The sequence below is a fragment of the Terrapene carolina genome, unplaced genomic scaffold (genome assembly GCF_002925995.2).
Source record: "Terrapene carolina triunguis isolate 2854851 unplaced genomic scaffold, T_m_triunguis-2.0 Scaffold67, whole genome shotgun sequence".
NCBI classification, from domain to species: domain Eukaryota; kingdom Metazoa; phylum Chordata; order Testudines; family Emydidae; genus Terrapene; species Terrapene triunguis.
In genome coordinates, this window is record NW_020664418.1 from 14,650,072 (window position 1) to 14,666,047 (window position 15,976).

The following is a 15,976-nucleotide window of genomic DNA, read 5'->3' on the forward strand; positions in this document are numbered from 1 at the left end:
CTTCACAGTTCTATGTTAAGAGCAAAGGTTTACAAGTTGGTTTTTTTTGTACGTGCAATGCCTATTTCCATTTGGAAATGGGCGGAAAGCCCAGGGTCCTGAGCAGAGATGCCCTCCTTGCTAGTTTAAACATGGGCCATTCCTCTACCGTCTAAATATGGGCCCTTCTTAACCCACCTGACGCTGGCCCAAAGCATGCATGCTAGGGGCATAAAACTATACATGTGCAGAGATGGGAGGACTGGTTTACGGGGGGGAGGGGATCAACCAACCAGTATTTGATTCTGAGGCTTGGGGCCAGATGTTTGCCTCTGATGCCCCCTTGTGATGGCAGCCCTGCTGTAAGACTGGTTTATCCAGCCATCTGAGGATTCCCCAGCATACTGGAAACCCCAGCGGTGTAGAGCGGGCATAGCTGGCTCTATACCACCCCTTGTTGCAGCCCCCAGTATAGGTGGTCTGGAAAGGACATGGCTGGGGAAATGGGTGTGGCTAGAATTGCCCTTGTGCTGTGACATGTCCCAGGTCCTGGAATGGTCCCTTCAGCTATTGGCAATTGGCTGTCAGTTAGAGCAGCCTTGAGGCTGACCTGATTTGGTTGGGAGCTGAACTAGCCCCAGCACCAGAGAGCCGGAAAAGTGGCATAAAGCCACCTTCGTTCTCTGCCCTTAGGACCTGCATCAGATGGAGCTTAGCTGGTCCCAAGGGCTGGGCCCTGGGACTGGAATGGCATCTGCGCAGTTCCATTGATGATCATACGCCCAGTTGGAGATCTGGCACTTTGTGTGTTGAAGAATTCAGTCTACTCTTCTCTTTCGTCACCATCATGCTACAGCCTCCCATTGACTGCTGGAAAATGCCCAAGAATAGCCAAGTAAGTAATAAACTGCATTCTCCCAACCCCAGCACCCTCAAGTCTTCCCGTCTCAGGCAGCTGCTCCTTACACCCATTCTCTCCTACTAAAGGGACAAGCTGGTGTGAGTGCATAAGGAAGGCTCCTAGGAAGGTTGAAGCTGGCACCACTTGGCAGAAGAAGCAAGAAACCACTGACTAACCATCCCTGGTATGTGCATGACTGGGTGGAGCAATCTGGTGATACTGTAAACTTTGGAAACAATAAGCGTGTCGCACTATGAAACATCTCTAGTGAGTGCCAGAAGGAGCACTGAAGCCATCTTGGACAAAGAAATAAGCAGTGGCTCTGCCTGGTTAGCTCTTTGTCCAGTGGATAAAAGCCAGAATTAGATGGAAGGTGATCACTTTACCCAATAACAAAGCAGAAGAGGAAGAATTTTTCCACTTATGTTGCCAGCCACTACAATATTTGGCGCGTGAAGAAGATCGTGTGCAGTAGACAGTTATGGATCCTTACACCTCCTGGAAGCACATTGGCCTGTGGAAAGAACCATCTTGGATACTCTGGATGCCAAGGAAGTTCACAATGAACAGGACACCGATCCACAATGAGTCAAGGTCATGGTTGCCTTTGAATCTGAATCAGGAAGGTTCAGGTGAAGAAAACGACTGGGAAGCAGAAGGCTAGAGCTGGTGGCAATTTTTCATTCCAAAAGGTTTTTAGACAAAAAAACGGTCTGTTTTCTAAACAAAAGTTTTTGAGGAAAAATTTCATTTTTTTTTAAATTTCCCAGTTTTTCAAGGGTTTTGAAAACTGAGTACAAAATTTTTTTGTCACAAAAAGAAAAATTCCAGTAAATTTTTGGGGGAAAAAAAGAAAAAAGTTCATTTCTTGCAATTTATTTTCCTACAGGAAAATACTTACCTTTTTCTAACCAGCCCTAGAGAAGACAAAGTGGTTGAAGTTTTGTGGACCAGCTGATGAGGGAGTACAAGTCAAACTTTGAAGCTGGGATGGAGATATGAAACCCTGTCAAATGAGGAAGAGGAGGATTTGCCTGGGTTGAGTGGTAGAGGGGTCCACTGAAGGAGTGGATCAGCTTTAAAGAAAGGCTGAAGGAGGAATGACTGGACCAGCTCGGCAGTCATTGGAAAACCAGTAAGAAGAAGAGCTGGTCGAATAAAACACCTGAGCCATGGATGGCTTTAAGAATGCAAGTGCCAAGTTTGGTTTGCCCTGACCCATGAGCTCATGCAGTTCATTACTCTGAGTGTTCAAACAGCCACTGAGCAGCCAGAAAAAGGCCTGTAAATCCCAGAGTGTGAGCATTCACACTGGAAACTCATGATTCACTGCCGCCCTTGGAGCGCATCCTGGTCCTGGGAAGAGCCGTTGCACAGGCAGAGCTTGACTAAGGAGTGAGGCTGTCTGCACTAGGACAAAGTGTTCCCTCAAAGTGGAAATATTGGCTCTTGCAGCCTGTTGCTACCCCTCTCCTCCCTTTCCGGAGGCAAATATGCTGAGAGGAAGGGTGAGGGGAGAGCTAACAGATTTTGGCGGGAGAGGCAGATGAGAGGAAGCCCTCTGCACCTCCTCCCCCTCACTCTCTAAGCCAGTGGTTTTCAAACTTTTTTTCTGGTGACCCAGTTGAAGAAAATTGTTGATGCCCACAACCCAATGGAGCTGGGGATGAGGGTTTCGGGTGTGGAGGTGAGGGCTGAGGGATGGGGCCAGGAATGAGGGGTTCAGGGTGTGGGTGTGGGCTCTGGGCTGGGGCAGGGGATTGGGGTGCAGGAGGGGGTCAGGGCTCTGGGCTGGGGGTGCAGGCTCTGGGGTGGGGCTGGGGATGAGGGGTTTGGAGTGCATGAGGAGGCTCCAGATTTGGGGGGGCTCAGGGCTGGGGCAGGGGGTCGGGGTGCAGGAGGGGGTCAGGGCTCTGAGGTGAGGGGTTTGGGGTGCAGGAAAGGGCTCCGGGTTTGGGGGGGCTCAGGACTGGGGAAGGGGATTGGGGTGTAGGATTGGGGCGCAGGCTTACCTTGGGTGGCTCCCGGTCAGTGGCGCAGAGGGTGCTAAGGCAGGCTTCCTGCCTGTCCTGGCACCATGGACCGCGCTGCACCCCGGAAGCGCCCAGCAGCAGATCTGACTCCTAGGCGGAGGCACACAAGCAGCGCTGTGCGGCTCTCTCCTGCAGGCACCGCCCCCCCATCTCCCATTGGCCGGTTCCTAGCCAATGGGAGTGTGGAGCTGGTGCTCGGGGCAGGGGCAGCGCGCAAAGCCCCGTGGCTCCCCCGCCTAGGAGCCGTACCTGCTGCTGTCTGCTTCCGGGGCGCAGCGCGGTGTCAGAACAGGTAGGTACTAGCCTGCCTTAGCCAGGCAGCACTGCCGATGGGACATTTAACGGCCCGGTCGGCAGTGCTGACCAGAGCCACTGCGACCCAGTGTGTTACATTCCGTGACCCAGTACTGGGTCATGACCCGCAGTTTGAAAACCACTGCTCTAAGCAGCTCCAGTCGCTGCTCTCTGTCCCCTGGGAGGGGAGAGAAGGGAAGGCAAAGTCTGCAATGGGCTCCAGAGTACGCATTGCCTGCTAGGCTTTGAACCTGACCCCCCTAGCCCTGGCTGTGGAAGCTATGCCTATGCATGCTGGAAGACAGAAGGAGTCACTTCTCAGACCAAGAGCACTGGTTCAGTGGACTGGCTGCCATCGGCACCTGTTCCTGAGACACCTCAGCTGAGCAGCTCAGCTGACCCCAATTAGCGCTGTGGCTGCTTTTGTGGAGTGCCCCGGGAGATGTTCCTGCAGATGCTCCTGCAGCCATTGCCTAGTTTGTCAGTGAGTTCAGAGACCCAGGACAGCTTGGGGGCTGGATTGGCTTTGTCCAGGTCTCGTACACCCAGGCTTCAGCAGAGGATCACTGAGCTGGGCCACAGGTTTATAAGCAGCACTCAGCTTGCCGGATCCCAGCAGCTGTCTAAGGCTCTTCCTTGTCCATTACCTGCACCTTTCTCCCACACCCGTCTGCCATTTCTGGGCCCAGAGCAGAGCTCTCAGAACTGTTCTGGCAAGACTATTCGGGTCCTGGTTGGAGCCCTCAGGGATCTGATACGAGTGGCTAGCGAGGCACTGGGGAGTTGCTAATCAGAGAAATGGTTAATTTTTTGTTTGCTTTATAAAATACTACCTCTTTTTATCCCTTTTGATTATAAGCATCATCGCCTACCCTCACTCCCTCGTGCTAAAACTTCTCATTGCTTGTCTCCTGCCTGGGTCCGTGACTGCACAGAGCACTATCGAGGGTATTGGAATTGTCCTCAGGGGCAGGCATCCATGGCCTATATGTCCCCATGAGAGTTGGAGGCACTGCTAACTGATTGCACCCAGTCCAGTGGCTATAAAATAGATGATGCCACAAACCTGGCCAATGCTGACTGGGACCCTCATGTATATCAGCTAGCACCACTTAGTGGAATATGGGTTATTCAGGACCCTCCTGGGTAAAAGTTCAGTCATCCAATTAGGGAGAGAAACAATGCCTTGTGACTAGTGTGGCCAACCTCAAGGAGATGAGGTGATGAAAGCATCCCTAAGCATGTCCCCCTTTTGCATGGAGTGGGAAGCAGAAAGGCAGGGCATGGTTGTGGTGGAGTCAAAAGAGAAAGGCCTGGAGATGTTCAACAAGGGCTGTATTTCTGGAGGAGGAGCAGCTGCCAGGCTGGCCTAGCAGGCCAGGCCAGAAATGGACGAGGCCAGCATGTCAGTATCACCCTTAGTCTGAATTGGGTGAGGTGCCTATTTCCCAGATTTATGACTGTCCTGGCAGATATGAGGGATACGGCTGAAGGAGAAAAGACAAAGAGAAGGACAGTGGAATTTCAGTCGCAAGACGCTGGAGCAGGGAGTACCCACAGCTCAAAGATCTGCCAAGTGCTGTGTGGTAAAACCTGGCCAGTACATGAGGGAAACTAATTATAAATCAATGCTCTGCGTTCCCGCCTATCCTGTGCCCAGCAGTAACCCTCACTGGCTGAACAGAGACTGGTTCATTCCATGTGTGTGTATCTGTTCCAGGCCCTGCTGCGTCCGCTCCTAGCTGGGACAGAGATCAAGCCCTCACTCTGTACTGTTACTTGCTGTGCCTCCTACTGCACAGAACAGATCTGATGTGGTGGCACCTTTCTATTTCCCTGGTCCTACTAATGCACCTCAACCTCACACACCCATTTATAAGGGGGAGAAGATATTGAGTTACCCGTGACAGCCGGGCTGCTGATTTCTCTGGAGGCTGGAGTTTGCACCTGAATATTCAGCTGGAGAAAACCACACAGTGTGTATATAAATGCCTGCAGCGTAGCTATAAACCATCTATTTTCCTAGGGTTGTGTACTGGTGCCCATCACAATGGTATCTGAGCACCTATTAGGGAGAAAGATGAAGACCACAGGCCAGACAAGGTGGAGTCCAGGAGGTGAAACACAAGTGCATAAGCAGCATGTCCTCCATCTGTTACTGATGATAGTAAGCCATCCACTGTACTTTGGATGAGAGAAGGTTGAAAACTTGACTCTGCACAGCATTACAGTTCTAACTCAAAGCCCACACATGGACAGAGGGCTAGGTCTGTTGCTCCCAGGCTCTGCCCTCTTTAGGGAGATATATTGGATGCACAGATGCTCCATCCCTGCGGCACAGTGCCAATACCACAAAATCACAGAGCAGGGACAGCACTCACTTTGATTTCTCCCATTCATTCCCTCATCCTTCCGGAGTTCCAGCCCTGCTAACAGCAATGGGAGAAGTAAACCGAGCCCAGCTCAGCCACCCCCAAGACAAAACTACCAATTCCAGTGGTGAAGGTCAGATACACATGGGATTGATATCTTTCCAGACTACTGTACCCGTTTCAGGAGTCTGATTTGTCTTATGTACCCCCAGTTTCACCTCACTTAAAAACCACTTGCTTACAAAATCAGACATAAAAATACAAAAGTGTCACAGCACACTATTAGTGAAAAATTGCTTCCTTTCTCATTTTTACCATATTATTATAAAATAAATCAATTGGAATATAAATAGTGTACTTACATTTCGGTGTATAGTATATACAGCAGTATAAACAAGTCATTGTCTGTTTGACATTTTAGTTTGTACTGACTTCGCTAGTGCTTTTTATGTAGTCTGTTGTAAAACTAGGCAAATATCTAGATGAGTTGATGTACCCCCTGGAAGACCCCTGGTCTCTGCGTACCCCCAGAGGTACATGTACCCCTGGTTGAGAACCACTGCCCTACTGAACACTTGATGGAATCACATTCCCCGACAGAAGGGAGCTTACAGCACAACCTGCCTCATAGGGAAATCCTGTTTTAAAACTAGCAGTGTGTCTCCTTGAGCCTAGGCACATGCAGCGTGGGGCTGAGATCTCATCACTCTGCAATGGACCCTACTGAATCCCTGACCCCAGTGCTGGACTGTCTGAAACCGATGGTTAATTGCCTTGAAATCTGTACTTCCATCCCCCTGATGCTTCTGGGCTGGGATGCAGAGAGCTGGCCCTGAAACCAGTCTCCTTATTTGCTCCCTGCAGCTGCTGTCCCAGTATTTGGACTGTCTGGGCTTTGAGATGAATCCCCATCGAGTTCATTCCCTTCTTTTTCTCCCTGCAGCTGCAGTCCCAACATTGAACAGACAGGATTTGAGGGCTAATCTTTCTCCAGTACACTCTCTCTCACCTCTCCCCATTGATTTTTCTCTGCTCTGTGCCCCATGGCTCTCTCTGGCATTGACCATGTTTTCCCTGTCATCTCCCAAAAAGTCGGGCTCTAACCAGCAGCAAGTGACTTTGCATGGGGGAACTTACCTCCAGACTCTGGTCCTGCGTGGAGGAGCTGCATCTGCAGGGTGAGCTGGAGCAGCAGCAGTGCTGTGGGAAGATTGCTGGACCCCATGATGTAACCTAGAGTGGACCAGCCGTTAGCATTCCTCACGCAGCGAGAGAGGGGAAGGAGCAGGAGGCACAGCCACGGACAGAGCCTATCTGTTTTCAATTGAGGGTTCTGCTACTACTATATTTAATAAACTGCTGCTGAGGGAGGGACTTTTGAATTTTCTCCACCAGTCACAAATCAGACTGGGTTAAAACAGGCCCCTCTCAGATTACAAGTAGGTTCCCCTTCTTAAAGGGCTAGTGCCTCAAGGCTGCATCTCCCCCATGCTCTGAATAGTTCCTTGTTCCTTGCACCGGAGGGGTTCCCTTTCTCTCCATGGCTGTTTTGGGCTGCCCAGGCCTGAGGCTGGTGAGGATGATGTCTCACCGCCGTATGGTTGCTGGTGTCAGCTGAGAGAGGAGTAGGGTGTTCCCGTGAGTGTTGGGTTGTTTCAGCGGCAGGGTCTTTCCAGGTTTTCTCAGAGCTGGTGGGAGCTATATTGTCTGACAGCACTGGCGTTGGCAGCTACTGAGAGTCTGAATCTCCCAGGAGCAGGCCTATGTATGGAGGCTAATACTGGGAGCTGGAATATGCATCCAAAATTCAGATATGGATAAATAAGAAGAGGCCCAAGGGCAGTATCCATGTGCCAACTCCCAGCTTGGCCAGAAAAGCCATCTGAGGCCTGGTGGGTCCTAAAAGCAAAACCTTCTGTGGGGGGTTTCTCCAGCATGGGTAGAGGACTACCCAGTTCACAAAGGCTCCAATTGGTCTCATAGGCTGATGGCTCAATTAAAAATCATGTATAAACGGAGGCCTCACAGAGCATTCTGTTTCTTGGCCTATGTCTGCCCAGTTCTGCAGTATCTTGGCTGACCGGCTTAGCTGCTGTTAGGAGAAGAGTTTGCCGCAATTCCCAGTAGCCATCAGGCTTCAATCCCAACCAATCTGGGCGAGGTTTCTAGAGTCTGGGTGGGGTTGCAAGGAACGGTGGGATTGCAAACAAAATGGCTTTTTCCAGTGAAGCTCCACTAAGCTAGCAGGGAATTTTAGATGGTGGAGATGTGGGTGTGGCCATCCATAGCCCTTGGAGACAGAAGACTTTATTTATCTGACAAATAAAGCACTGAGGAGCGTGTGTGCCATCACCTCACTGAATCTCCTTCCCCCTCTAACTCTGAGGAGATGACCCCCCGCATGGTGAGCTGGGACACTGTGCTCCTTGCTGATTGCATGTGTGGGGGTGGGAGAGGTGAAAGGATGAAAGGCTTTTGTAAAACATATTTATGTTTCTCCTTTGCTGGAAGCAATGTGTGCCTTATTCGGAGCTCAGATAGTGGATCACAGTGTCTTGGCTTCACTTCAGGTTCTGGTAGCCCAACAATAGAAATTCACGGTGGATAGGACCTATTAGATCATCCAATCTATTCTTTGGTTTCCATGGCAGGATTGTTCCCTATGCTATGACCCTTCTGAGAAAGATACGTTATAAAACACACATTGTTTTAAATCATTTAACCAGTTGTGTGTTTCTCACTGTCCTTTGGATCTGTATTCCTAAACTAAAGGACAGCCTGGAGAATTATTATACATTTATCAGTTTTATTAGTCAAAATAGCAAACAAGCAATTACAGAAAGCAAAATAAAGTTGGTTAGATGATAGTGTTCACAATATTAAAAAAATAATTGAACACAACATGGGATGTTATAATTTTAAGAGATAATAAATCAGTTCAATTAAGTCAAGCTCTAATCACAATCTTGTTACAAAGGCAAAATTTTATCCTAGTTCTGTGCTCGTCTGGGCAGGTGATTTTGGTATCAACATGGAACTATGGATCCTTAAATATAGATCCTTATCTCCAGTCAAACTTATCTGCGAAGAGAATGAAGGGACTATTATGGCAGCTTAGCCGAAACAATTCTATAGTAGGATTTAGAAACTGAGACAAGTTAATTAACAAAGAATGTCAATTCAGTTGATGGGACCTTTAGTATGACCTTGCCCAGGTGATACTAATAGCCAAATGTTGCCACTTATACATGCAAGACTATCACACTCTAAACCCAAAATACAATAGATAGATGATAATTTTGTGCTGTAAACTCTCATGCCACTTTAAGCAAAGTTTCAAGTAGTGGTAAAATTGGTAGCTTACAAGCCAGTTCAAAGCTTCTTCCTCTTTTTGTCTAAGAAGCTGTCATCGGTTCTCTTGACCACAGAATGTGATTTTTAGTCTGTCATTTGAAATACTCAGGGTTCTCGCAGTAACTTTTGCTAACGGGAAGCACAGTTTCCTCTTACAAATAGTATGAGGCTTTGGTAATGAGTTTCTCCCACCTCAGTGCTTTCAATTACCTATTGATTTAGCGTAACTTCTAGACAACTAAGATTAAACTTGTTAGTGAAATATAAGCACACAACATACATGTGAGTCGTTCTGAGGGTTTTAACTCAGGTGTGTAGTTTCTGAGAAGCAGTTAGCTTAACATAACCAAGTTGTCATTTGGGTAAAAAAATACATGGATAAAAGTCATGTTGCTGCTTATCAGTTCGAACTGGCTGTGACGTTGCACTCCATATGTTTATGGAAATATGCTTATGAGTGTAAATATAATGTAACTGGAATATCCTTTATTCAAAAGGTCTCTTGTGAGGTATCATTACAAAGCTTATAAACTACTGAGTGTGTTCATCCTATTTGTATGAATGTATCATTCTTGTATTTGAAGCTAGAAATATGAAGTATTACTCTAAAATCCTATTGTAATTATGAAAAGTGTGGGCCATTAATGGTGGTTGGGAATCTTGATGGCTCCCATTAACCAGGACAATTGGTTGTAAATGGCTCTGTTTACTTGTAAGCCTTCCTGTGTTCATGTGAGTCAGGCCGGAAAGAATGGAGGCTTGGGGTCACACAGGACATGCAACCATGTCACCTGGTCCTGGAATCCATCTTAAACCTGGTGCTTTTCCATTTAAAAGGAGGGTTGGGAACCCAGAGAGAGACAAAGGATTCCCGCCTTGTGCCAAAGCTATAAAAGGGGGTTGAAACAGAACAAAGGGGGGGCCAGTCATGAGAAATCCCCTAGTTTACCACCTGAGCTGGAACTAACAAGAACTGTACCGGGGAAAGGATTGGGCCCAGACTAAGAAGTAGTCTAGTCTGTGAAAGAAGCTTATTGGAACATCTCTGAGGGTGAGATTTACCTGTATTCAGTTTCTTAAATGTATTAGGCTTAGACTTGCATGTTTTGTTTTATTTTGCTTGGTAACTTACTTTGTTTTGTCTGTTATTTCTTGAAACCACTTAAATCGTACTTTTTATACTTAATAAAATCACTTTTGTTTATTCATTAATCCCGAGTAAGTGATTAATGCCTGGGGGAACAAACAACTGTGCATATCTCTCTATCAGTGATATAGAGGGCGGACAATTTATGAGTTTACCCTGTATAAGCTTTATACATAGTAAAATGGATTTATTTGGGGTTTGGATCCCATTGGGAACTGGATGTCTGGGTGCTGGAGATAGGTAACCTGCTGAGTGGTTTTCAGTTAAAACATGCAGCTTTGGGGCCGTGATTCAGACCTGGGTCTGTGTTGCAGCAAACTAGTGTGTCTGGCTCAATAAGGCAGGGTTCTGGAGTCTCAAGACATCAGGTAAGAGGTAATTTCAGCACATCAGGTAACAGTCCCTGTCATAAACATATAGCTAAGGGTAGCATAAAATCCCTCTTTACCCTGTAAAGGGTTAATTCCTCTTTTACCTGTAAAGGGTTAAGAAGCTCAGGTAACCTAGCTGACACCTGACCAAAAGGACCAATAAGGGGACAAGATACTTTCAAATCTGGGGGGTGGGGGGAAATGCTTTGTCTGTCTGTTCTGTGTGCTTGCCGGAGACAGATCAAGAAGGCAAGCAATCCAACTCAATTAGAATTAGTAAGTAATAATAAGGGAATGCGTTAGCTTACTTTTATTTTGGCTTGTGATTTTCCTTGTCTAGAGGGAGGTTTATCTCTGGATTTGTAACTTTAAGGTTTTGCCTTAAAGGGGGATCCTCTATGTTCTTGAGTCTTTTGTTATTCTGTAAAATACTTACCATCCCGATTTTACAGAGGTGATTCTTTTACCTTTTCTTTAATAAAAATTCTTCTTTTAAGAACCTGATTGATTTTTCCATTGTTTTAAGATCCAAGGGTTTGGGTCTGTGCTCACCTGTACCAATTGGTGAGGATATTATTCTCAAGCCTGCCCACGGGTGTAGGGGCTTGGGGGGATATTTGGGGAAGGTAGGGCTCCAAGTGGCCCTCCCTAAATGTTTGTTTAAATCACTTGGTGGTGGCAGCGTTACCTAATCCAAGGTACAAGGAAGGATTTGTGCCTTGGGGAGTTTTTAACCTAAGCTGGTAGAAATAAGCTTAGGGGATCTTCATGCAGGACCCCACATCTGTACCCTAAAGTTCAGAGTGGGGAGGGAACCCTGACAGTCCCAGGGGGGTCTCTGTGACCGAACCTGTCACACTGGCATAATGGTGGGTTCTCCAGCTCAGCTCCACAGTTGCAATGGCTGGTTTCTTGATCTATTGAGTTCCTTGAGATGATTTCCTCAAGGCATTATGACAACTGTATTCCTATTCTCTTTCCAGATTTCGCAGCAATCTCCCTAGATAAGATTTTATCAGAAAGGGTTGACAGAGTTCTTATCAGCAACAAAACTTTAGTTGTTATCAGTCAGGGGGCGCTCTCACTGGCCAGGCAATGACAATCCTGCTCACAGTCTTTCTCATCTAGATGTTTTGGCTTCAGGGAGCAACTTGTTGAACAACACAGGGTGTTTTATACATTTTTCTGATGGGCGGCATGGTCCAGTTCCTCTTCTTGGCAGTGGGCCAGTCAGGCAGTGACCTATGCAGGTACAAGCTGTGTCCTCTCTCACCATCCAACAAGAAAATGAGGCATCTCCTTTATTACTTCTTGAAACTTGATCTGGGAAAATGCCAGTATATTTTGCGCAAAACATCTTATGCCATACCAGTTTGTTTAAGAAATGTTGGGCCATACATTGAACGCCAGCTGGTTTAGCTCTGGTCAGCACCTACTCCTGCAAGTGAGCTTTCTTGGGCCTCTCTGTGGTGTGTTCCTTTGGCCAACTTTGCATGACTCCATGCTCTTTCCTGTTAGATGAAATGTACTGTTTCTATTAGCTATTAATAAGATGTTTTTAAAATACTGAAGTGAATCACTGACTTTAAACTGAAATTCAAAATGGAGTATATGAACTCTGACTTTGAACTCCATCTTTGAAAGGGGACTTGTTTACCACAAAGATTCTAGCTCAAACCAGTTAGAACCGGTTTTTCCCGCCAAGACCAGCCCTCAGTGTTCCATCACCTCAGAAGCGTTCCATCACCTCAGAACTCTTCCCGCCAAAAAGGCTTTATAAGGACTTGTTCAGCGCCTGCGCGGGGCCGTCCATTCCAGCGACAGATCGTACACGGTCGGGTCTTCACAGAGCTCCAGAGCTGAGATCAAAGAACAACATCTGTCCCGTAGTATGTTTGAGGAAGAGGAGTCCTGTCATCGTCATTTCTATATCCTGCATTTCCTGGTGTCCATCATCCGAGAGGGTCTCCTCGCCAGAGACGAGAACCATCAGTCGTCTGGACTCCCCAGTGTTCCTCCTCAAGGACTCTAAATCAGTCCAAGAGTTGTAGGTCCTGGGCATCACGCCTGTACGTGACATCTGCTACATCAGAGCAATAGGAAAAAGATTTCTGTGTTGGGGTATTATTTATTGTTTTGTAGAATCCCACGGGAGGGTTTATGGGTCTGAGCTTCAAGCTCTCAGAGTTAGTCACTGATTCACTGTTTTACTGATTCATGGTTTTGCTGTTTTACTGTATTATTCTTGCATTTCTCCCCCATTCTCCCCAGTCTGTACCTTTTACCCTTAATACACTCACCTTGTTTATACTTGATTGTCTTGTTTTCTCTTTATTTGATTCTACACTATACAGGAGGGAGGGTAATATCCACTGGTGATAGACACAGGAGAGAGTCGAGTCTGCAGCTTTGGGAAAAGGGGCTTTCCTTTCTTATTTTCTTTTTCCTTACCATTTCTAGAGTTTTCCTTTGAAGCGTTGCCTTCTTCCCCTTGAGGTAACATTCCACTGGCACTTTTTAAAAATCTTTCTGCAGAAATATCCATTTTGAAGTTAGGACAGAGTCTTTATGTAAAGTTTCTTTACATTTCTGGATGGTTCTGTCCTTGTTTAGTAGTTCATCATGCAGCAATATAAAGTCATTTGACTCATTTGTTTGGTCCATCACCAATGGACTATAACAATTATTGAAATAAAACAGCAGCACATGCCTCTGTACCGGTACTTGATTATTTCCTACATCTCAGTGACAAGGTTAGTGGGATCAATTAATATGCAAAACTCTCTCTGTGAAACTGCCAACTGATTGGCAGTTGCACAGAGAGAATTTTGGATAGTCATTTAGATCTTATCATGTTTTGGTTGATTCATATAATGGAATTATAGAAATGTAGAGTTGGAATGGACCTTGAGAGGTCATCACATTCAGTCCCCTGCGCTGAGGCAGACCAAGTAAACCTAGACCATCCCTGACAGGTGTTTGTCCAACCTGTTCTTAAAAACTTCCAACAATGGGATTCCACAACCTCCCTTGGAAGTCTATTCCAGAGCTTAACTGCCAGTATAATTTAAAACTTTTCCCAAATATCTAACCTAAATCTCCCTTGCTGCAAATTAAGCCATTACTTCTTGTCCTACCTTCAGTGAACATGGAGAACAATTGACCACTGTCCTCTTTATATCAGCCCTTAACATATCTGAAGACTGTTAGCAGGTCCCCCTCAGTCTTCGTTTCTCAAGACTAAACATGCCCAGTTTTTCTAACCTTTCCTCATAGCTCAGGTTTTCTAAACTTTTTAGCATTTTTGTTGCTCTCCTCTGGACTCTCTCCAATTTGTCCATATCCTAAAGTGAGGACACAGTACTCCAGCTGAGGCCTCACCTGTGCTGAGAAGAGTGGGACAATTACCTCCTGTGTCTTCAGTATGACCCCTCTGTTAATACACCCCAGAATGATGTTAGACTTTTTGCAACTGTGTCACATTATTGACTCATATTCAATTTGTGATCCACTAAACCCCCCAGATCCTTTTCAGCAGTACAACCAAATAGCCAATTATTTTCCCTTTTGTAGTTGTGCATTTGATTTTTCTTTCCTATGTAAGAACATAAAAACATGAGAAAGGCCTTACTCGGTCAGACCAATGATCCATCTAACCCAGTATCCTGTCTTCCAACAGTGGCCTATGCCAGATGCTTGAGATGGAATGAACAGTAAAGGGCAGTTATTGAGCAATCCATCCCCTGTCGTCCACTCCCAGCTTCTGGCCATTAGAGGCGTTTGACACTCAGAGTGTGGGGTTGCATCCCTGATCATCTTGGCTAATAGCCATTGATGGACCTGTCCTAAATGAAGGAAATGCATTTATTGAATTTCATCTTTTTGATTTCAGACCAATTCTCCAAATTGTTAAGGTCATTTTGAATTCTAGTGCTGTCCTCCAAACTGCTGCAACCCTTCCCAGCTTGGTGTCGTCAACAAAGTTTCCAAGCATACTCTCCAGTCCGCTATCTAAGTAATTAATATATTGAATAGTACCATACCCAGGACTGATACCTGTGGAGCCCCACTAGATACATCGTCCCAATTTGACAGCAAACCATTGATAACTATTCTTTAAATACGGTGTTTCAACCAGTTGTGCACCCACTTTATAATAATTTAATCTAGACCATATTTCCTTAGGTTTTTTTATGAGAATGTCATGTGGGACTATGTCAAAAGCCTTATTAAAATCAAGATATAAAACATCTACTGCTTCCCCCCATTCACTAGGCCAGTAACCTTGTCAAAGTTTAAAGATTTACATTTCACATTGGCTTCTCAACATATCATTTGACTGTATTAGGTTCTTTAATATAAAACGAATACATTGTATATATCTTTATTAAAGATGAGTTATATATCTCTCATTTATCACATTCCTATTTAAAATAGACAGCATGGTTTGAACTACAGTATCTGAAGTACTTTTGTGGTCAGGTTGCCAAGGCAATGAAACTTCCTCAAACTGAAGGAGTCTGTTACCGAATTTAAATAGCTTTAATTGTCTGGTCTAGTTTCTTAAATCTGAATTGACACCTTTCAGTTTTCTTTATTTAGTAATAATACTATACCTGGTGATATGATATCAAATAGTCTAGCCTGATCTACTGTATTTCCATTACAAATGTATAAAATAGAAGAAAAAGGTAACAGAAAGTTACTTCCCAATTTAGCAAAAGCTTGTGGTGAAGCCGGGCTAGTTGGCTGCGGCAGTAACTCTGTCGATATCTCGTCTGTGTGACACACAGAAACTGCATTTGCTGTTTGACGTGTTTTAAGGTGTAGGCCTAAGTTTAACCAAGATTTTGGCCTATGTCTAATGTCTGGATGTCTCTAATGTTATTGTTATTAATAGGCTTCATATTTTCTGCATCATGATTACACTCTGGAGCTTCATCCAGTCACATTTTAAACAGAGATGGACCCAAACAAGAGCCCCAGATCCAAACATCCCCGACCTAAGGGAAAGTTTAGATGCAGGTATGTGGCTCATCTCATCTTTTGTTTTGAAACGGATCCGACAATGGAGCTTTTACCACTTCCCCTTGGAGGCTATTCCTCAGACCTCAGCCATTTTGATTTATGGTAAATTTTCCTTTGCTCATCTTGGGTGCAGCACAGGGAATAGGCAGGGATGTGGGAGGAGATGGAGGAAGGCAGATAAGAGGCAGAGATGTGAAGAGCCTTGAATGTAAGGACAAGCAGCTTGACTCTGATGCAACAGGGGATTAGGAGCCACTGCAGTTCCGAGGCATGCTCAGTCAGAGCAGTGGGAGAGCATATTGCCAGCAGCAAAATATAGAATGTGGAGGGAGCAGATAGGAGATATGACAAGCCCACAGAAGAGGAAGGATCATTGTAGCTGTAGCCTCACCGGTATTCTAAGGCAACTGCTCCCTTGGCCAGCGATGTGATGCCTCTGGATATACACCTCAAACTGCATTGGCAGTCTTTGCTACTGTATCTCCTGGGAAGCTCAT

At 45.8% G+C, this 15,976-nt stretch overlaps 1 protein-coding gene across 1 annotated transcript in view; it reads right to left on the reverse strand.

Annotated features, from left to right (window-relative positions):
* CSPG4 (chondroitin sulfate proteoglycan 4) overlaps nt 1-6,878 on the reverse strand; it is a 77,697-nt gene extending 70,819 nt beyond the window's left edge. Inside the window, exon 1 of the mRNA XM_024205393.2 lies at nt 6,717-6,878. Coding sequence (XP_024061161.2) covers nt 6,717-6,804 — 88 coding nt within the window. The 5' untranslated portion in view covers nt 6,805-6,878. The remainder of the gene's footprint in view (nt 1-6,716) is intronic.
* Nucleotides 6,879-15,976: the final 9,098 nt, after the last annotated feature.